Genomic DNA, 23246 nt, shown 5'->3' with positions numbered 1-23246 from the left:
CACTGTGGTGCTGTAGAAATTAGGGAAGGACAAAGTGGTTCTGAATTACAAAAAGAACCAGTTCAAACCTTCACCCAGCTGTTAAAAACTTCCCCATCTTGATAAAGGAAGTGTGGGGGAGTTGTAGGGAAGATCACAAGGAGAGGAAGAGAGTGTGAATGGATTTGTTTTCAAATATCTTTGGTATGGATTCAGCTGTTAGCAGTGGAATGAGGAAAGTAGCATGTTGTAACAAAGCAATTTTTATTTGTTTTTCTATTTGGGGATGAAGGGTTCTGTGCCTGTTTTGGAGCCCTAATTTTTTTCCCCATCCCTTTCTAATAATGTTTTAAATCCCCTCTTTTTCCACCTACAAAGCCCTTGTGTAGTATATAATTAGGGCTTAATTTTCCATTGACTTTCATGGAGTTACTTTTGACTTACACCACTATGAGTTCAGAGTTAGGCCCTAGTCTGCTACTTATACTGGTAAAAGTCCAAAGCCCATGATGCAAGGATGGTTTGTTCAGGTTTTTGCAAGGAACATGCATGGATCATGCCTAATTAAATGCAGTGTTGAATATTTGTGCATGATGTATGAGCCTTTGGGATGGTTCTCTGAAGAAGAGTAACAAGAAGCAATTCCTTTTGAGGCATGTCAAGTGCCATTCTTCCTATAGGGTATGTCTGCGTTGCAATCAAAAGTGGGGGGCACTGATTACAGCTCAGATAAGCATACCTATGCCAGCTTTAATTTAGTGAACATGACTAAAAATAAAATAAAAGCCCACTGTATTTTCCACCAAATGCATCCAATGAAGTGAGCTGTAGCTCACAAAAGCTTATGCTCAAATAAATTTGTTAGTCTCTAAGGTGCCACAAGTACTCCTTTTCCTTTTTGCAAATACAGACTAACACGGCTGCTACTCTGAAACATGACTAAAAATAGCAGCACATGTCTCAGTGTGGGCTAGCAATAAAAGTAGGTACCCAAGGTTCTGAGCAGGCTTGTACAGCCCGTGCTAAAGCCTGTGCTGTTGTAGCGTCACTGCATTTTAGCCATGCTAGGTGGATTTAAAGCCAGCACAGGTGCGTCTATCTAAGCTACAGTCACACCTTTGGTTTTACTGTAGATCTACCCATAACTAGCCCTACAATGAAGAACTTGAACTTGCAGGGCCCTGTATAGTAATAGCATATTGAACTTTCTCTCTCTCCCCACTTCCAGTGGAACTTTTGTTATCTGGTGGATTTTCCAGCACTTAGTGACTCACAAATACTACTTATAGCTCTGAACCAATCAGGAACTTTTTCTGTGTATTGTGAGGGACAAATTCTGTCCTGGCAGAGTTGCACTGAAGTCAGTGGATTTATGCTAGCAGAGAATATGGTCCAGAACATATTATATCCTGTTTGGAGAATGCAAGATATTTTCCTATTTTGCACATTTGTTAATCAAATAAGCTTCATTTCTGTGTAGCTGTTTGTAAAAAGCTTGGCAACGTTTTCCCAATACACTCCACCCAGTTAGCAGGTGTTTAATCTACTGGAAACCCGTCAAGTGGGCTCTGCTGACTCACTGAAGCAGGTGATTCATTACCCCATATTAAAGTCCATGGAAAGATCCTGTTAACTCATTGGGAGTTGGATTGAGTTGCACCTTGTCTTAAATTTAGAGTTACCATATTTCAGGTTCCCCAAAAGAGGAAACTGCTGTGGAGGGAGGGGAAGGGGCACAGTGGGGGGCGGGGAAGATGCTGGAAAGATTACAAGCTGAGGCTCTATAGACACTATTCAGTGAAATGGTCTTAACTGGTCTTCATAGGCTCAATTGCATCTCTTTTCAATTATAGATAGATAGATTAAAATATTCTAGCCAAGTTTGCATAATACAGTAACAGTCACCAAATCAATATTCTGGTCATTCAGGCAGTCTTATAGGCAATAGTACTTCATGGCCATTGGCAAACAGGACAGATTCCATTAAAACTGTGTTTTAGAAAAAGTCTGAGATTATTCATCTCTCAGAATTCATTCATTCTAGTCATCTATTACTTTCATTTTTACATAATGCTTGGCATGTTATAAGAAAAAGGGGGCAAAAGATTATTTTTGGTGTCTTCCATGCCTCCATTCTGTGTTTCTCCTAAGAGGAAAACAACATTGTCTAGAATTTAAAGAATACTAGTAAATTCTATGAGCCAGATTCACTATAGAGTTTGGGCCAACTTTTACCTGGAACATCCCCAGGGGAGCACAGGTGTGGTAGTAGAAAACTCCCACAATGTCACTTATATCAGAGGTGACATGTAAAGGGCCGGCACAGTCTGAAAAGTGAATGGCAGTATTTGGAAAGAGGCTGCAGCCTGATTTGATTTCTACTATGAGCAACTGCCACTATGATGCTCTGGTGGGAGCAAAAACTTCTACTCCCCTCAGCTCATTTTCCAAAGGAGGGCAGTGGTAGTAGCACAACCTGGCATTAACTGGGATGAATCCCCACTTTGAGAGAAGGGGTTTGGATAACATTTTGTAATATACACTGATCTACACTAGTTTTCTAATTCTGGTCTTACTTATTGCTTATACATTGATAAAACTTTCCATGGGATCCAGGTGCATTTTATTCATGCAGTATTTTCACTTTTTTAATATGAACATGATACTGTAGCTTTACTCTTACTGTATTCTGTTTGGACAATAAGTGCACTTGATACCACTGAAGTATAAAATATGTGATAACATTAGTAACAAATCTACGTGGATGTCAGTCTGACAATCCACAGAATGGATAGATGGCTGAATTAAAGGATCCACAGGAGATGATTTGTGATTCCTAGATGAGCTCTACTGACATAATTTCTATAGTTTAGGGCTTATTTTATGCTAACTCTGATCAGTCTAATAGCGAACAACCAGCAAAAATGTTCATATAATCAGGTAGGTACACCTTCCTTTCCTCTCCTCAGACACTCACGGGCTAACTACGTCACTTAGGGCAGGTCTTCACTACCTGCCGGGGATTGATTTATCGATCATCTAGACGCGATAAATGGATCCCTGAACTCGCTCCCCATCAACTCCGGAACTCCAGCTCGCGAGAGGCGGAAGCGGAGTCGATGGAGGAGCGGCAGCGGTCGACTCACTGCCATCCTCACGGCCAGGTAATTAAGACGCCGACTTCAGCTACGCTATTTGCGTAGCTGAAGTTGTGTATCTTAGGTCGACAACCCTCCTTCCCCCCTCCCAGCGTAGACCAGTGCTTAGGAGCTGGCCTGGATAAAATAGAAAAGATACTGCATTTAACAGGAGACGGACAGGAAGATATAGTAGAATTTTCCCCTCTGTAACTTTTATGATTCTGTGACACTGAATAAATGCACTGCTTATCATTGCTGGAGGCCTACAATACATTTACTGTAGTACATAAATCAGGAGAGTGTCTGCACTGAATCTTTATGTGAAATCTCGCACTCTTGCTCTTTCATCAGTGTAGCTCCACTAGTAGTAACAACAATGGGATTGCAGATGTAGGCAGGTGGCCAATGTTATTTTTACTATCATACCTCTACACTGGACATGGTGGTGTCCTGTCTACACCAACACTCCCATTGTCACCTACTACCTGATGAGCTGAGCTGCAGGTGTCCCAAAGGTAGGAGATTTTAAAACTAAATATCTAATATAGACACAGTCTGCAGAAGAGGGTGTTATTTAAGAAAGTGTTTGTTATACTGTATATACAGTTATGGAGAACACAACTGTTCTCATGACTGACTGGCTAACTCTCTCATCATGCTTTCTGACAGGTTTTGCTGGTACACCAGGATATCTTTCACCAGAGGTGTTACGAAAAGATCCTTATGGGAAGCCAGTGGACATGTGGGCATGTGGTAAGAAACAATTTTGAAGAACTGTATTTAGCCCACTACATTGTGATCTGTCAGTTAGGAGCCTCTTTCATGTATTTCAGAGTTAATACAGAGTTAATGTTTCCTTATCTCATATTTACCTTTTCCGTAGTTGTTTATTTGAACAGTAGTTATTATTTGAATGTTACAGTTAAGCAAATGTGCTGTCTGACCACTCTTGACCCTGTCTACACTACAGGGATAACAGTCCTAGAACCTAGCAACAGCACAATTTTTCTTTAACATGGTTACAAACATGGTTCCAGTTTGTATTATAGACTGGGCCTTAATTATATTTCATTACCAAGCTAAATACCAATCTCTCTTCATTGCTTTAGCTGCTCAGTTAAAACGTTTGAATTGCCCTGAAATCATATTTGTAACCAGGTTAAGGGACAACCATTTTGTAACCTGGTTCTTTAACAGGTACTATTTGTAGCATAGACAGACTGATTGGGTCATATCTGTGAATGCATTTGCGTCTTGTAGTTATCACAAAACCACGGCAAAATAAATGAAGATAGGCTTGTCTATGGTAGACTCTTTTCTTAAAATTTTCCATCATCTTTACCATCAGTACACTAATGAGAGCACTTACATTAGCAGGCTGGTTTTAATCTCTGTACTGTCTAAGCCTGTTCTGAGTAGGACTAAAGGATATATCCCTGTCTGTCTCTAGAACTAACTAGACATTTCCAGTGTGCCCATCCCCATAGTATTGAGGCACCATTTTCGGGCAAATAGTCTTCACCTGCACTCCCCATGATTTCTTCCAGGGTGTCATCATGTGACCTCTACAGCTGCCTCAGAGCATTGTCAGGATGTTTATTTTCCAACATGTGGAAGATTTCTATTCAGCTGTACTACCAAATAAGTCATTTGCCTTATTTGTTTGTACCTGTTTTGTGCATCCTTGAGGCATGTTTCAGTTCATGTTCGCTGGGGCTAGTTTACATGAATGGCTTAATTAGTGCTACTTTGGACTTCCTCCAGGTGTCATTCTCTATATTCTCCTTGTGGGATACCCTCCTTTCTGGGATGAAGACCAGCACAGACTCTATCAGCAGATCAAGGCTGGTGCTTATGACGTATGTATTATGAGCTACTCATATAATTGTTTTTAATTCGAGCTTTCAGTATGAGTTTGCTAGACTAAAAGGGAGTGAAAACTAAGGAGGAATTAGTTCCTAAATATTTCTGTTTTTATCAGCATTTTTATGATCCACTCTCTTTATATGAGTAAACATCTCTTTGGCCTGTACAATATATAATATATACCATTATGCAGTATATTTCTATCTGCCTGTTTAAACAGTACCTATATTTCTACTACTTTGTGCCTTTGCTCACAATCCTACAGCTGTTGCTTTTTAGGGGTGGTATTGAGAGAGCACAAGGTTTCTCTTTCTGCTGGTTATTGTTACTGATTTTACATTTCAGTTAGATTAGTTTCAGAGTATCACAGCTGTGATCTCAGTTGATTCACTTATAAGTTTGCATATGTGTATCTGGTAGGGACAAATGTGTGCAAAAGGAACCTTACAAATACGAGTACCTCCTACAGTATGTTTTTTATCAAATTCCTTTACTGCTCAAAGTCTGAGTCTGGTAGTTATATTAGTCTAAAATCCTTTATGAATGATGGTTACTTTTGCTTTGTTCAGATCTACAGCAGTATTTCTAAATTGACAAAACTTTAAATTCTTCAGGGTACCAATGCTACCAACCTAAATGACTTTTTCCTTTGCATTATCTTTCATAAAGTTGTAGCCTGCCTAAATAGGCATAACAGTAGTGTTATAGAGCCCAGTTCTGCAAACACTTATGAGGGAATAGTCCCATTGACTCTCATGCCCAGCAGTGAACATTGGAAGGATTAGAGTAGTAGTTCAGAAGTGTTATAGATTTTACAGTATAATGCATTTATTTTAGACACAGTGAAATTGGTGTCTATTGGTGCTCAACTGTTAAGCAATTTAAAGACTGAATGACTCAAAAAATTGTAAGGCATACAGAGCTTTCTGTCTTTTAAGCCATTCATGTAAGCCTTGTAGTGGAAATGAGTTTATGGTCTCAGTCTTGTTCTTAGTGGTCAAGTGCCCATGTTGCAAAACATACCATTCCAGTTGGCAATACAGTCACAGCTGAGAAGGCAGTGATTAAATACATATGGAGACTGAACTATGCTTCCATAGAGGTGGTCCCTGCAGAAGAAGGTAGCACTCTCACTCTCCTTCGCTACCTGTTCTCTGGATCAGCAGTGACTCGGGCGCTATTAGATTCATAGACTTAAAGGCCGGAAGGGACCATCATGATCATCTAGTCTGACCTCCTACACATTGCAGGCCAAAGAACCTCACCCACCCACTTCTGCAGTAGACCCCTAACCTCTGGTTGAGTTACTGAAGTCCTCAAATCATGTTTTAAAGACTTCAAGTTATAGAGAATCCACCATTTATACTAGTTTAAAATTAGAAGTGATCCGTGCCCCATTCTCAATTTCCACAAGCTCTAAATTCATGAATTTAAAAAGTGAAAAACACAAGGAGCTTATGGCTGTGTTTCAGGAAAGCACTTGAGCACACACTTAAGTCCCATTCCAATGGTACTTAAGCACATGCTTAAATATTTTGCTGATCAGGGATGGGCTTAAGTATCCGATAAAGCGGTTTCATAAATCAGGATTTAAACATTAAGATGCCATATACACTGTTTAACATTCAAGAAGACAAATAAGTCTATATGATAATTTTGTTTATTATTTTTATTGCAGTACTGTATTAGTCAGTGTACAAACACACAGAAAAGCACACTCCCTGATCTGAATTTCTTAGCCTACTGTATTCCCCTTGAATTTGTAATTTCATCCTCTAAGTGTCAGTTTGCATCATGTTGCACTACAAAATAAGTTAATATCTGAAACAAGCCTGTTAGAAGTCATCAAAACAATAAAGAAGAAAAAACATGTTTATATAAAAAGTTGTTTGAAATTGTTTTCTTTATAGCAGACTTCTTTAGTCTTCAAGTTTTTAAGCTCTGTTATCCATTCATGTGACATACTCTGTGTGTGTGTGTGTGTGTGTGTGTGTGTGTGTGTGTGTGTGTGTGTACACACACACACACACACATACAGAGAAAGAGAGAATTACATATATATTTTTCCTTAAGTTTCCCTCACCAGAGTGGGATACAGTGACTCCTGAAGCCAAAGACCTCATCAATAAAATGCTTACCATCAACCCTGCCAAACGTATCACAGCATCAGAGGCACTGAAGCATCCATGGATATGTGTAAGTAGTTTCCACTTGTATGCCTAAAAAATTGTACATGCAAAATAGTTGATAGCATTCTCCAAAATCTAGTGCACAAATTCAGAAGGTTAATGATTTTTTTCCTTCCTTAGAGCTGTTTCATTGCAATGTAGTTAAATAGAGGAGATAAAACTGTAATTATCTAGACTCTGTGAATCTAGAAATAATTACCGTAACTGAGGCTCCAGCCTGAGAAACTGCTCTGTGCAGGCAGACCCTTGTGCCCAGGAAGAGCAGAGACTTCACTGGGGCTCTTGAGTGGATACAGACATCCACTTGCACTGAGAATGGAGGATCATGGCCTTTAATGACAGGTTTCAGAGTAGCAGCCGTGTTAGTCTGTATTCGCAAAAAGAAAAGGAGTACTTGTGGCACCTTAGAGACTAACAAATTTATTTGAGCATAAGCTTTCGTGAGCTAAAGCTCACTTCATCGGATGAAGTGAGCTGTAGCTCACGAAAGCTTATGCTCAAATAAATTTGTTAGTCTCTAAGGTGCCACAAGTACTCCTTTTCTCATGGCCTTTAAGACATCATTATTATGTGCATGCTCAGGGAATACAGTATGGAGCTGTATCAAGAAAAATTCTCTCTTATATCATGCTTTTCATCTTCAGAACAATTAATTCTCGAAACACTGGGAGATGGGTAAATGATACTGCCTCCATTGTGCAGGTAGGGTGAAACACGGAAACAAGAAATTAGGTATTTGCCTAAGGATACTCTCCAAGTCACTGACGGAGCCACAATCAGAATAGATGTGGTCCTGGTGCCCAGCCCTGATCTCATTCTAGTAGGCTGCAAAGTCTTCTCTATCATAGAACAATATAAGTGATAATGAGTTTCAGAAGAAATAAGGAGGATGCTGAATATTTCCTTTTTACACATTTCATGTTCCCGTGCGTCACACAATATTGCTAATGTTAAATACAATTCCATTCATTTTTTTAAAAGAGAACTTTACAGGACGCCACAATTCAGGATGCTATTGCTGATTTTTTATTTTTATAATTATATATGGCCAAAATAGTTTGGTTTTACTCAGTCTCTACACAGGTGTAAACCCCAATGATTTAAGGTGGAGTTTTTCATAGGTAAGGACTGAGTACAAACTGAGTCTCTAGTTTTGTATCAGGTTCCATTGGCATGCATCCCTGCACCCAGGCAAAATCTTGGAGACTTCACTGGTGCATTGAGGTTTGCTTGAATAGATACCAGTGAAGGATAGGAGCTTAAGACTTAGGAATTTGGCCCATGCAGGTTATGAAATGCTTGTTCTCCAGTAAATATAACATAACTCACATATTTGTGTGTATTGAATATATTTTTCTTTTCTTCTCCCTCAGCAACGTTCTACTGTGGCCTCTATGATGCACAGGCAGGAGACTGTAGATTGCTTGAAGAAATTCAATGCAAGAAGAAAACTAAAGGTAAGAAAGAAAATTTCTTCAGGGGCATTTTAGTAGCAGGTAATTTTTAAAGGGTAAAAGGATACAGTGACATATATTCCATGTAGAGGATAACCATTCCTTAAAGGGATTTTATGGAGAATATTAACTATCTTGTGAACACTTAAAAACAAGTTTATATAAACAAACATCAGGCTTGGATCTTTAAATAAGTACAGCCATGTGAACTGTGCTGCAGTGCTTAATAAACAACATGAGGTTGATCTCTGCATGCATTTCCAGCAGCATTTGTACTGCTTTTAAGATGCAATTAATATAAATATCATCTACATACCTGTTTGGAATCAGTATGCTAGTGATGACCCTCCATTTTAAAATCACAGGCATTTCTCCCTTTAGATAAAGGAAAACCTCCCTTAGTTGGTTGTGGTAGTGTATGTTACATATAAACCCACAGTTGAACAAACTCATGCCAAGCAACTGAAGTAAGGGTCTGGGTTCTATTTCCAGTGTCATATGTGTGCAGTTTAATTGATGACAAATATCCCTGTGTGTGCACATACATTTGTGGCAAGACTTGTTCTGACAGCTCAGTAACTATTCAGGGATTTATGATAGGTAATAGCTTTAAGAATAAGCTACAGTTTCTCCATTCCCAGTGTACTCCACCTTATGCCAAATAATTCATGGAAAATCTATCATTCCAGAGTTGACTTAGATAGTCAAATGATTTATGATTAAGCACATTTGCCTTTTTGGTCTATTCATGCTCAGAGCTGTGCATAAATAATGCTAATTTGAGTTAACATATGTGTACACAGGGGGCCATTTTGACAACTATGCTGGCTACCAGAAATTTCTCAGGTATGTTTATTGAGCTCCAAATCCTTATGTTCTTTACATTTTGGTATCTGCTTAATGCAACCAGGCCTAATGAGAATTAGTTTAGTACAGTAAAGGTCTTTGCTACTGTGGAGTATGTAAAGTATAGTGTATTAAAGTTTATTTCTTTTTTTGCAATGATCAGAGCAAAAATTACCCGCTGCTGTAGATTAAACTAAAAGGGTCATATTGAGCCTTTTGTAAAGTACTGGTGGTAGTTGGAATAATTTGGGGCAATGTCTGTTTGTTTCCCTTATTGTGAAGGGGGAGGGTTTTTTTGTTCTTATTTGTAGAATCCAATCAAAGAGACCAGAAAATATTCCAGGTAGGAAGAGAAAAATTGCAAATGCTAAGGATAAATGTGCAAATTGAAATATAGTCAAAGAATAATATTTTAAAAGTTAAATTACATAGTAGAAGAGGAGTTGAATACGCAAAACTAAAATACATTTTTAAACTTTACAGACATAAGTTTTATGTTCTTATCTTGTATAAAAAGCGACCTTATAGTATATATTTGACTACTTTTCTAGTAATATATCAAATCAAGTTTACCTTTAATACCATTCCTATTTGTTTGGGTTTCTTAATATTAATAAACATATGAAAGTTCTTCACTCTTTTATATTTCTGTCTCATTCTCAAGCATCATATTATAGCAACATAAGAGTACTTTCTGCATATGAAATAATATCTGTGCCCTTGGTGTTTACAGTAATCAAACTCTAATGCTGAAGACCAAGGTGTTTATTAGCCCAGGGCACAGTTATAATTATGTCTTAATTAGGAACACGCTCAAAATGTTGTGATGCTTAAATTTATAGTTACATATTTAAAGTTTTCAATGAAGGAGAAAAGAAAAAATACCAAAATTAAAATAGCTATAAATTTCTGAAAGGGAAATTTGTAAAAGTGTTAAAGCCTTTCTTTCCCTTCATTCCTCCAATTGTCTAAACTTCTCTGCCTTCTCGTTTTCTTCCTTCCTCCGACCATCTATTCCCCTCCCTGCTGATTAGCCAGACGCTTATCCCTCAAATAGCTATGATATATTTTGTTTACATTGTGTTTCAATTCTTATTTGGAAGGGAGGAGCTGGGAATCTCCCAATGTAAACCTCAATATTTGAGAATTATTCTGACAACCTTTATCCTAACCAGATATTGATAATGCATGTAAGACACCCACAAAAAAGAATTCAGGCAATTGAATAACATAGGGTGAATTCTGCAGTAACTTTGCAGCATCCTGTCTTTGTCTGAGATAATTCTGTTGCAATATATTTAATTAACAGGTAAAAATGCTATAGTGCATTGGGCATGTTTTGAAGAATAAGTGTCAAAGCATCCAAAATAAACAAGCTACAGCGGGATGCAAGTGAGACCAATTGGTCCAATCTGTTTGGTGCTTGGAATATACCGTGCCCTTCTTTGTTAGGTTCCCCTATTTAATATACAATTGTAACATATAAAACCATCTTTAGGGGTTGTAAATTATATTTGCTTAATGTTTAATGAATTGCCAATAACTTTCAATTTCCTTTAAGAGTTGAACAGAAATGCTGTAGTCTAAGACTGAGTATCTTGTCAAAAATGGATTATCTTAAAACATGAAGCACATGTATCATTTGTAATCATTCTCCATAATCATTGTTTCACATACATCATATGTAAGGTCTAACACCTCTGAAGAACAAGAATGTCATCATCCTTTAAAAATATTATTTCAGAATGTCTCAGCATGGTGATCAAAGACTTTTTCATCCATCATTTCAGTGGTTAATTTAAGACATACCTGCACTTGAGATGACATTTTAGTTTTTGAGTTATTTATTAATTGAATTTCATTGAAAGCATGATTTTCAAGGTTATTTGTCCATAACAATGTGTTTATAAAAGTGTTTTATTTTTCCTTTTCTTTCTTCCTTTTATGTGGAATGTGTGTTTCTTGTGAGGTAAGACCCTCAGCAACTGAAAGAAACATCTTTTTTGTACCTCCTAAGCAAAATTGCCATCTGCCCTGAACCACACTAATCTCTGCATGTTGTCACAATTTCATTTCTTCTCAGTTTGCTTTCTGGCTTATTAGCAGTGCCTTAGGATTTATTTATAACAATTGCTTTTTAGTTGTGGGAAATCAGCATGGTCAAATTCTTCATTGTTAGCTTACTTTAGAATATGCTTTGCTGCTGCAGGTTTTGATTCGCATACAGTGTCCTTGCTTACACAAAATGCTTTTAAATAGTATTAGAATTATATCACAAGCCAACAAAAAAGGCAAAAGATTCATAGCTAAAGATGGTGCTAACACTTCTTTAAATAGTTGTGTGTGGTTATTGCAGTATGCAAAGTACAGGGTATATACTATGCTTGTTCTGGGCATGGAGCTCCTGTTAATGTACAGGACTGAAGTATAGAATATTCCCATAATATGAGATCACATAACAGTCTCATACAAGAAACCTTTCAAGGGACACATCCCCTTACATGCTAGCAATCCTACAGGCACAATGGGAGGAGTAATGGCTGTTACAACCTTCATTATGACTCTTTTGTTGTTCGTTTGTTTTATTTAATTTTTATTTTAAAAAATTAACTTTTCCAAAACATGTAAAAGATTTGAAACATAAAACATAACATTGGAAGGATGACAAGCAACTTATAAGAATTAATATTTTTCAATAGGTGTTTTTTTTTAGTTCTAAGAGAATAAAATAGCCTGTAAAGCTAATAAACTTCTAATTTTCTTTTCTTTCCTGTAGCTTGAAAATAGCCATTTTCTGCTAAATTAGTTTAAGAATTTGATGCTCTTTCTATCTGATTAATTATACAGTGGTAGAGCCCAAAACCCAATCAAGACTCAAGGCCCATTGTGCTAGGTGCTGTACCTACATTTAACAAAAAGGTAGTCTTTAGTCCAAAGAATTTAAAGTAAAACAGCAGCATAGTTTAAATATAACATATGCGTTTCACATATAAAAATGTTCTGCATTACTCTTCCTTAGCACAGGTGGAAAAAAATTTTGTCAACTTTAGCTTGAAATAAATTTTTATGAATGAAATTTTTCTGCTCCTGAAAAATAGGGGTTTATGATGGGCAGCAGTGACACAGTCTTAACAGAGGTCTGAGTGGATCTGCTATCCTAACTGATAAAGTGCATTTTGAGAAGTTTTACTAGATTATAGAAGATAACCTTAACTTCAGCTCTAGTTGAAGTTCCGGTATCCTTTTAACAAATGTGAAATACGCTTTAATGAAGATCTGTTCTTTTCTGCACAGTTTCTATGGTTATATAGTCCATCATGTCTACAGTAGAACCACGATAATATGAGCATTTGACCCAGACACAGCAGGTGAATAAGACATGGACACAGAAATGTAGATGAAGCAGAAGCTTTATCTTCATTAACTTAATCAAGAGAAATGGTGGTACCCCAGAAAACAGTCTGAAACTAGACTAATGCAGTTCCCAACAGAATAAGCCCTCCTTCCGCCAGTCAAATAAAGGGGCCTTTCTCAAGTGTCCGTGATCCCTGCTATCCTTCTTCATGTTCAGGATAAGGGTCCAGATGAGTAATGCTTCGAGCTGTGTAAGACAGCGAAGCCAACTTCCCATGCCCATCAACACCAAGAGTCAGGTCCAAAGTCTTCCAAACCCTCCATTTCTTTGCACTTTTGTCCTCAGCAACTGCCTCTCTGTGTAACAAGGAGAAATGGCTGCAAATTCCCCTTTAAACATTTGTGGACAAATGGATGCCCAGTGGCTTAGCCACAGCCATTTAGTCACTTGATGTCACCACCAGCTATAACAGCATGGACAAGACCTAGAGGTTGCGACTCCCAACTCACCTCTGCAGCCTTCAGCTTTTCTTCTGTTCCTTCTCCTCGGTATCTTGCTGTGTGAAGAGGGCACTAAGAGTTGGTCACCTGACTCCAGAAGTAGTACTAAATACTCCAAATCAAAGGAACAGGGGAGTCAGTAATGTGTCTTTGTATCCACTGAACTAGGTGAAAAACTACAGGCTGGGGTTCATGGCCAGTTCCAACCCCTATATTCCTCTCCACTCTACCATAACCCTGCATAGATCACAGGCTACCACCAGATGCATCCGATGAAGTGAGCTGTAGCTCACGAAAGCTTATGCTCTAATAAATTTGTTAGTCTCTAAGGTGCCACAAGTACTCCTTTTCTTTTTGCGAATACAGACTAACACGGCTGCTACTCTAAAGGCTACCCCTAGGAGTCAAGGCCGTCTAGGGTCTCTCTCCGCTGGTTTGGCTTGGCCACAGCCCCAGTAGCAAAGTGGGCATTTGTATCTATCACAAAAAAGCTAATCTATCCCCATTTCTGAGCAAAAATGTAATAGTAAAATGCTATCATTTTTACAAAATACAGTGGAATCACAATTAGCCGATCTACCTGCGACCAGGGCCAGATTGGATAACCAAAAATCTAGATAAACTGGGGAATGGGCGGCGGGGCTCCAGGTGTCAGCCCTGGGCGGCGGGGCTCCAGGTGTCAGGACAACAGGCAGGAGCCCCAGCCTCCCAGGGCTCCAGTCCAAGTCCTACTGCTGTCAGCGCTGGGCAACTGGTGGTTCAGTTAATATAGAGAGCTGCATAATGGAGGCTTGGTTAAATGGGTTTCTGCTGTATTCTACAATGTATTTCCTAGGAGTCCAAATTCACTTATAAATAAAGGAAAACAGTAAATGACAGTGATTTGTTATTCTTGATATTTTTGGCTGTGACCCTGCAAGCATTTACCCATGTAAATAATTCAGTTGAATTCAATGCATCTAATCATATAGTTAGTTATATGCATACGCCTTTGCCAATTGAGGGCTTTTGTGTGTTTGCTTACACGCTAATGCACACATTTTAGAAACTTGTAGCTGGTCTCTCAATGTGAAATAATGAGATTCTACTGGATATGGCAGTATTTAGTGCCTAATGCAGCTAAGTGTAGATCTTGACAAAATCAAGGTAGCAAATCTAAGAAAAGTGGTACTGCAGCCTTATGTCCAGTAGTTTGGAATTTCTCAAATGCTGTAAATATTCCATTTCCTAAATGTAAACCAGCAGAGGGAGGAACTAAAAACTGAAAGTGCTTGCTTTGCTTCAAACCTGATGGAGTTTATTGATAAACAGCTGACATTGAATTTATTCTCTCATTTTACAGCAGCAAAAAGTTTACTGAAAAAACCTGATGGAGTCAAAGTAAGTTAAACAAATGCACCAAACTATACATCTCATTCAGCTTTCTTTTCCTTGTACTCTTTTAACTTCTATTGACCTTGCGATTGGAAATAACTACATCTCTTCTTCACAGGTTGTGTTAAGAAATGGTTCTCACTATATATTTGAAGAAGTTGAAGTTAGTTTAAGTTTAAAATAATGTCAGAAAAGAAATAGCTGAAAACTGTACCATGTTTTAAATAAGATTCTGAAAAATGCTGACAAGGGAATATATTCCTTGCTTTTTAATAAAGGCTAGTCCTGTCATTAGTGACTCACTGTATTTTTGATATATTATGTATTTAATATAAATGAGACTTTGGTCATGGGTATGTAAGCTTGATGGAGCGTCAGAAACTTACTTGTAGTTTGGGCCCCACATGAGGCATGTTCCACCAGGTGTACTTGGTGTGTTTGGCAGAAGTCCTGGCATTTTAAGATTTCAGTGAATAAGCTCATCCTGACTAATAGACCTTGGTAAGAATGGGAACATTTTGGCAACTTTCATAGATGATTTAGAGTTCCTATTTTCATATCACCAGGTCCCGCAGGAGGAGAGATGCTTCACAAATGAATGTTCTAGACAGATACTTGGAAAAATAGCCAGGAAAAAAATCACTGAGCATTGAAAAATGTTGTATTTCTTTTTCTGAGAGGATTCCTGAAGACTAAATAAAGCACCCCAGCTTTCCGTAGATAATGCATAGTTTCTTCTCTTCTCAGTTCTGCCTCATTCTCAGGAGTGTGTCTTTGACCTGAATTTTAGTTTTCTGCTTAAACTTCCTTTTTTTTTTAACAGAGTGCTACTTACTGAAATACTCAGTTCACAGCAGATTTGTCCTTTACTCATTCTCACACATGTATTCTCTCACACTTAAAAATGTTAAGGCTCTTAAAATGAATTCAGTAAACTCTAACCTGAATGTTACCCAAAGTCAAATGGGCATCTTAGAGAGGATGAAGAAGCACATCATTCTGTATGATTAGGTCATTGCAATACAGATTCCTTAACGCGTCTTTGTGGAATGCGGGAATTTTGTGTGCTCGGGTCAGGCTAGTATTTTTATAAATACCATTCTTCCTACAGGTTTATTATGGCATCTGCTGTATCTCCATTTTGATAGCAACGTTGCTGAGAATTTTCGTCAATGGTTTGCTAATAATACACTCTCTGGGATCTCATATTTCCGGTTTTCAGGACATTTCAGTTTTTTTACCATTTTCCTGCTCAGTTATGTGAAGCAAGGGGGGAAATGTTTACCTGCGTGGGAGTCTTTGTTTTCAGCATTTTTCTCATGTAGAAACTTCCCCGGACAAAAAAAGTATTTCCTTCTCTACCGCAGCTTATGCTGTCTTTTTGAAAACAAAAATATACTGTACTCCATGCATTGATATTTTCAATCCAACCAGTCACATTTTCTTCTTTTCCTTTTCTCTCTGACTGGTCAATTCAGAAAAGGAAGTCCAGTTCGAGTGTTCAAATGATGGTGAGGATCTTTATCTGCCAGATTTTTCCTCCTGTGAAACATTCACACTTAGAAATCAAATAAATGCATTTAATCTGTTAACATAACTTGAGAAGCTACAAGACCTTTAACATGAAAACTTGTGACTTCTAAGCCAAGAAGTGCTTACATGCCATCTGTAATGAATTGTTCCGCAATTCTTTAAAGCAAGATTTTTAGCTATAGAAATATAAATACAAAAAAGTAGATGTAACATTGGCCAATGCAGCTGTCTTTAGTACACTAAAAAAAAAAAAAGTATTTGTTTAAACAGTCTTCCATTAATTTCTTAATCTCCTTGTATTAAAAACTAATAACATTAAAATAATAAATGGATAATAATAAGTGTAATGGAGACATTACCCTCTGTGTAGTTATTTACGTAGAAACTAAAAAAAAAATTAAAAATTTCAATACTTGGGGAATTGCTAGAGCTTTTACCCATATACTATAAATACAGTTCAACATCAGGAACTCATTAAGAGACACCTCTCTACTCCTGCTGCCCCCTCTGTAAAAAAAAATATATATATATATATATATAAATTCACTGCAAGATCCACTTTTATTGATTCCAGCTTTAACTGAGCACACATCCACTATTTAGGACATTTTAAGGTGATTTTCAAAACCCCGCTTTGAATATTTTTATTATCCCTTGAAATCAAATAACAAATGGAAGGATGGCTGTTTATTTTCTTTTTGGGGATGTTGTACTTTTAGAATAAAATAATAAGGTTTTGCTAAGCATCTTAGTGTCATTTGACTCGCATCAGGATGTCAAGCTACAAGCACAGGCCACAGCAGACATGCCGCCTTCCTTCTCTTCTCCAGACCCCCAATCAGCCCCATTCCTAGTCCAGAGCCCCATCCCAAGACCTTCTCAACCTCTAACTCAGATCCCCCATCTTGAGAAACAATAAATAGACTCCCTTCCCCCAGCACCAGGTCCTCAGGCAGGCAGTGACCATCCTCCTGTTTAACTGGCATTGATCCTGAATTCTGGGATGATGGTGGTGATCCTGGCAAGGCAGCTTACTCAACAGTGACACTTAACCATGCCTCTGTACTGCTGATCCAGGTAGAGCAGAGCAAATGTTCCACTTCCTCCAATTGGTCACTCTGTCATGGGCAAGCAGACCTCCCCTTGAAAAGACCTGTCTGGTAAATGGCCTATATCATCTAGCTGGATACAGTGTTTCATGCAAGAGAACAGTTCATTTTAATACCAAAGTACGGGCCACTTACCAAATATGGTGGGATATTTTCAGCATCCCAAACACACCGCGTGCCAGCTCTTAGTCTGCTGAAACACCACATAGGATGCTTGGAGGATTTAGATCCTGAGAGACAGTTTTATACAATTTTTATAAAATATATAAAAAACATGAATACTTAGGATAGTATGGCCATGCCCAACTGTTTGCTCTGAGAAATGCTATAAAGTTAAAAACTGTTTCACAGCAACCATAATTTTAGCAGAAAAAGTTTTCCTTCCTGACAACAAATAGAAGTACACCAATTTAAAATAATTTTCCATAATCACTTAATCATTTGGTATGTAAATGCTGAATTTGTTTTTTAATAGCTTCCCCTTTCTGTTAAAATAAACACAGTAAATGTGATTTAAAACCTACCATTTTTCTTTAAATTTGCAAGTGTTTAGCCAAGCTGTGCTCATATCGATGAAATAACTTGACTATGCAATATATTCTCTTTTTCATTTGTACTAATGTAAATTCTGTATTCTTGATGTACCATTAGTAAGTTTGAATATATATTCTTCAGTTCTCGATGGTAGTGGAATGAATGTTGTTGTTTATTTTTTATAGGATTTTGACCAGGGGAGTGTGGGCTCAATGCTGCTCTCCTTACTCAGGCAAAATTCTCTCTGAAATTTGGTTATCCTTTGTCTGTTACATGTTCCATGACAAGCGCTTCTATGGTGTGTTGTTTGATTTCTGATGTTGCTGATTAGGACTGTATGAAGTCTGTTGAAACTTTCATTCCCTCCCTCATATATGCTTTATATGTGTTCATTTCTTCTTTCTTTTGCTCTTTAATTACTTCTCTCTTGGTGGCCAAACTGTTAATGAATATTCATTTTTAGTAGTAAAACTCGGGAGAGTGATTTTCTCTTGTTACAAGAGAAAAAGAATATGAATGTCCATGGTTGTCTGTATTGTTGTTATTCCATAATCTATGTTGTCTTAATTTAAACAAATAACATTTCCTTGAATTCAGTGGGTTTTTTTCCCTGAGTAAGGAATGCAGGTAGTAACATTTTCTATCATTAATTATTCCTTACTAAACCCCTGTAAGATAGTTAACTGCTGGCTGAGATTGTCCCTAATGTAGAGATACTGCCCTGCTTGGCATGTGTCTTTCAGTATCTTAGAGGATAAATTGAAATCCAGTGCAAGCCCGTTTTGCACCAGAGCAATATGTCTGTGTTAGGGATTTCCATCATCTTAACTACATGGATGTAGTTACAGTAGAACAGAGTTCCCCAGTCTAGACGTGTCCTAACTAAGACATGGGCTATGCTTCAGATTTGCTCTGATTTCAGCAACTGATGGGCATCCACCAATGAAAACACCTCAGGTGAAATCCTGGCACAATTAAAATTAATGCTACAGCAGCTTCCATTGATTTCAGGGTCATGATTTCGCCCCTAGGGCACATTTGCCCAAATAAAGCTTACTCAGCAGCTTTATCAGTCTGTACTAGGGATTGCACCAGTGCAGAGGTAGAATTGGGGGAAATCTGAAGTGTAGACATGACCTAAATATCATTATCCCCATCTCACAAAGAGGTTAAGTGATTTACCTAAGGCCATGGAGGGATTGATGAGCTCAAATTAGAACTCAGAAATTCCTGGCTCTCAGTCCAGTGCTCAAACCATCAGTCCAGGGCTAGGCAAATACATTACACACTCTGGTAAATATTATTCAGGCTTCAACATTTTAGATTTCCTAAAGACTTTTATATAAAAAAAATCCCCCAACAGCCTGACTGACACAAAGGGCTTGACTTTTGGTTTTTAAATGTGGTAATTAATTTTACTTTAATATTGACAAAATGTCCATCAGTGAAAGAAGAGAAGTCTGAATTTGCATTGTTGCATTTCTTTCCCATGTAATGTTTACATTTTCAGTGCCAGAGTACTGACACAGCGGAGCCGTAGAGATTCTATACCGCTGACGGGTAGAAATGATGCCAACCCTGTATGCAGACAGCCTACCTTACATTTTGCTTCTTTGACCTGCTGCTGATATAAGTAGAACTGGTCAAAAATGTTTTTAAAAAATCCTAGTAATTTTAATTGACAATAGTTTGATAGCAACAGAGTCCAACAAGCTTTTGTTATAATTGAAACCAGCTTTCCAGTGGGTACAAAAACTTTATTTGGGGCTTGATTTTTAAAATCTCTCCAGTTTTACAACCACAGTGATATTTACCTGGTGCAGTTATGGAAGGTGGGTTTTAAAAATGGGTATAAGAATCAGAGAAATTTAAATTAATTGCTAAAGTCTTACTTAAAGAGAGAGCGAGACAGAAAGAGAGAGAGAATAATTTTTTTTAAACAAATAAAAGCCCCGTTCTTCAAAGACTTGCATGTTTTGTAGTCATTGAAACTACTCCCATAGATAACTGTTTGCAGAATCAGGGCCAAAAGTATTAGTGTTGAGAAGCTACAGTACAGGAAGTTATACTCTTAATTTGGGTTCTGTGGACTGAAAGGCCAATGTACAGTAAACAAAAGGTATTACTGCAGGTTCAGTCAGATTGGAAAATGATAGTATTGAGGTTTTTAAAAACAAGCAAATTAGTTTATTTCATTACATGAAAACGAAACATGTATGTTTTTCATTTGAAATATTAAATGCTTGTTTGAAAAAAATCTCAAAGTGAATGTACCTGTACATATTCTGACCTCAATGACACCCATATAAATCTGGAGTTACCAATTACAGTGGAGTAACTCCAGATTTATATGGGTGTAAATGACACACAAATTTGAACCACTGAAGCTTCCTTCCATGAAAAACAAAATGATGTTTAACCTAGTGACACCCTCCTAGAAATAAAGTGAAATGATGGTATATTACTTAACACTGTTGCAAAATCTAAACTGGCAAATAAATCACAATGGAAATACAGGCATTTTCTTTCTAAAATCCATATTAATTGTGAATTCCTATTACTTGGTTGTAGCCACTATTAAAAAATTCTTCATTCATTTACGTGTCAGAGCTGAAACTGCCTATGCTCTATATAGGACTTCCTTGAACAAGTCCAAAATACTGTCACTAGCGTCTTTGGGAGAAGCTATAGCCAGTTATCAAATCTGTTGTCAGTATTTTTTTCAAGTTCATAAGTTGACCTTTCTGTGATTCTTTATTTCCCTATCTATATCTGCATATAGATATTCTATATAGAAAGATATAGATATGCTAGCTACCAAGAATTCTAAGGCTTGTCTATTTCTATTTTCTGCATACCTACAGATAAACAACAAAACCAACGTGGTAACCAGCCCCAAAGAAAATATTCCTACCCCGGCGCTGGTATACCTGGAATCTTCCTTTTCAACCTATCTTTAAGTTCTTTACTGTTTTCTTTGTTTGTTTGTTTGTTTGTTTGTTTGTTTGTTTGTTTGTTTGTTTGTTTGTTTGTTTGTTTGTTTGTTTGTTTGTTTGGGGTTTTTTTGCTTTTATTCTTTGTTTGCTTTATACATTTTTTTTCTCTTTCTTGTTGTTTGTACTTTTTGTTTTCTTTTTATGAGGAAGTCCATTGTGAAGCAACATTTTTATAAATAGAAAACATGACACAAAAGCTGGATGTGGTGGTGTAGTAGCATTAGTAGCGATAGTTTAATTTTTTGCATGCCATGTAAGAAAGTGAATAGAATGCGCTTGATGTTGCCCTTAGCTCTTCACCTGATGGTTGTTTCTGTGCGTTTAAATGCTGACTTATTTTTTAATTTGTACCTATTATCTTTTCTTTTGCCTTAACACAAGTTTTGACATCAAGCAGAGCTAACAGGACTATTGCTAGGCAACAACAATATAGACCTTATTCAGATTTTCATTCCCCCTATTCTCTGACAACCCAGCAGGACTTTGCAAGGCTTCACTTACTGTTATCAAAAGGTACCTTAGTCCTATAAAGCTTTTTGTATAGTGCCACTTTAAATCTACAGTAAGCATTACTCAGTAATAAGTTCTGCTGGGGGAATATTACTAAACAGTAGGACAGCGTACATAAAGATTCTATGTCACAATCTTGCTTCTGTAGTAAGTCACATTTCTTAAGATGGAGGAAGGCTTACGAACACAAATGCTACAATTTAATTACCTAAATTTAAGCAGTATTATTTCTCATGTATTTTGGTACATCGCTCTGAAGAAATGTTTCTGCTCTTTAATATAAACATAAGGACAAATTCTGCCCATAGATTTGCATGTGCAGCTCCCATGGAAGCCTGCATTAAGTCAAGTCATTTCAGAGCAGTAGTTTAAAGGTTTTATGGTATGTACATGAGTCCTCAACTCCCATCACGTACTTCCACACCTCTGTGAGTACATTAAAAAGCTACACTTGCTGCAGCTTGTTCCTGCGCTAGCTAACTGGCATTTTAAGGGAAGCAAGAGGGGAGTTAAACTTTGAAATGGCATCAAGAACTTCCATCATAATTGGTATCTGTGCTGTTCAAATGGGCAACAGACTGGAAATAACCCCTGTACATCCAAACACCATTTGTGTTTAGAGGTACCCAAATCTTTCAGAATCTGTTCAGCCCATCTTTATTTTGATTTTTGTTCATTTTTGCTTTATTAATAAGTGTACGGTATTTTTTTAATTAAAATAGTTCACCATTTTTGAGCTAAAGCAGGGTCAGACAAAAAGGGACAATGTATCTAATATGAGACATTGTGAAACAGATTTCCTCTTCAGCTAACCTCCCCAGAGCTTCAAAGCCCTGTGTGTGTGTTGATCATGAATAAGGTCTTTGCATGCCGCTGCAGTAGGTAAGGTAACCTACCTTGCTGGGTTGCCAGTCAAGGAATCTTTATTAGAGACATTGTTTCATCTTTTGGCAAGTCGTTAACATTTGCTTTAGCTCTTGTCACTGTTTAGCATTTGTCTGCTGGCTCTTCTCACGCTCCCTCACACTAATGTGAATGTATTTACCAATGAGAACTGTTTTTCTCTTTATTTTGTTCTCACTCAGGAGCCCCAAACTACAGTAATCCACAACCCTGATGGAAATAAGGTATTCAGAAAGAATTAGCTCCATCTTGCTTCTCCAAAGTGCACATTTCATCCACTATTCTAAGCCAGAATGTGCCCATTACCCAGAGCTTAGCAAGGAAAATCTCATTCCTGGATCTGTTGCCCCTGGTGCCTCTTGGGCCTAATTCATCTGTGGCTTGTTCCCACTGAATACTTTCTGCCTGGCTGCTGGCTCCCTCAGTTCCTGTGGATGTCTGTAGGCGGTGAGGGCGCTCAGGACCCAGAGGAACCAGGTTCATGGTGTGTTGTACATCTCTTGCTTCAGGCAAGAACTTACAGTTCTCAGAAAAACAAAGGAATGTTGTGTTCAGACACAGAATATAGTAAGGTTATTTTTACGATTTTAGTGAAAGCTTCATACACAAGATGAAGGCATATTTTGAGCCCTTTCCATCTGCTGTTTCTCAGCATGCTTATGCATCATACTGTGATACGTTTCTGCATGGAAATTTTGACTTATTCCATAACATCATCTTGCAGTTTGAAAAGAAGCTAACACTTGAAGTGGCAAGAAGCTCTTTTGAATTCATAAATCTTGATTTGATTTTTCTCATTGATTTTCTTCTGTGTGCTGTGATGGTTGTGATTGATGTCTGGTTTCAATAACGTGTGGTAATTTTTTCTCCCTATGTGGACTTGAAAGGGGTTAGGGAATATTGTTGTTTGTGATTCATGTTCCTAGTTTTCATATGCAGATTTCACTTATTTAAAGAG

The 23246-nt window shown here is 37.6% G+C and overlaps 1 protein-coding gene across 50 annotated transcripts in view; it reads left to right on the top strand.

Moving 5' to 3' along the window:
- The window catches only part of CAMK2D (calcium/calmodulin dependent protein kinase II delta), a 237221-nt gene that overhangs the window by 173845 nt on the left and 40130 nt on the right, over positions 1 to 23246 (top strand). For 9 of the 50 annotated variants that reach the window (XM_038400267.2, XM_043513724.1, XM_038400268.2 and 6 more), the window contains 9 exons: positions 3789 to 3872; positions 4884 to 4978; positions 7059 to 7181; positions 8548 to 8631; positions 9432 to 9474; positions 14672 to 14709; positions 16182 to 16214; positions 20744 to 20803; positions 22471 to 22512. In XM_038400267.2, coding sequence (XP_038256195.1) covers positions 3789 to 3872; positions 4884 to 4978; positions 7059 to 7181; positions 8548 to 8631; positions 9432 to 9474; positions 14672 to 14709; positions 16182 to 16214; positions 20744 to 20803; positions 22471 to 22512 — 602 coding nt within the window. Of the gene's footprint in view, positions 1 to 3788; positions 3873 to 4883; positions 4979 to 7058; positions 7182 to 8547; positions 8632 to 9431; positions 9475 to 13408; positions 13412 to 14012; positions 14072 to 14384; positions 14398 to 14671; positions 14710 to 15814; positions 15879 to 16181; positions 16215 to 20743; positions 20872 to 20939; positions 22091 to 22470; positions 22513 to 23246 lie in introns of those variants that run through there. The other 41 variants (XM_038400285.2, XM_043513751.1, XM_043513743.1 and 38 more) reach the window with 16 other exon arrangements.

Source organism: Dermochelys coriacea, chromosome 4 (assembly GCF_009764565.3).
Source record: "Dermochelys coriacea isolate rDerCor1 chromosome 4, rDerCor1.pri.v4, whole genome shotgun sequence".
NCBI classification, from domain to species: Eukaryota; Metazoa; Chordata; order Testudines; family Dermochelyidae; genus Dermochelys; species Dermochelys coriacea.
This window is presented reverse-complemented; position numbering and strand designations above follow the sequence as displayed.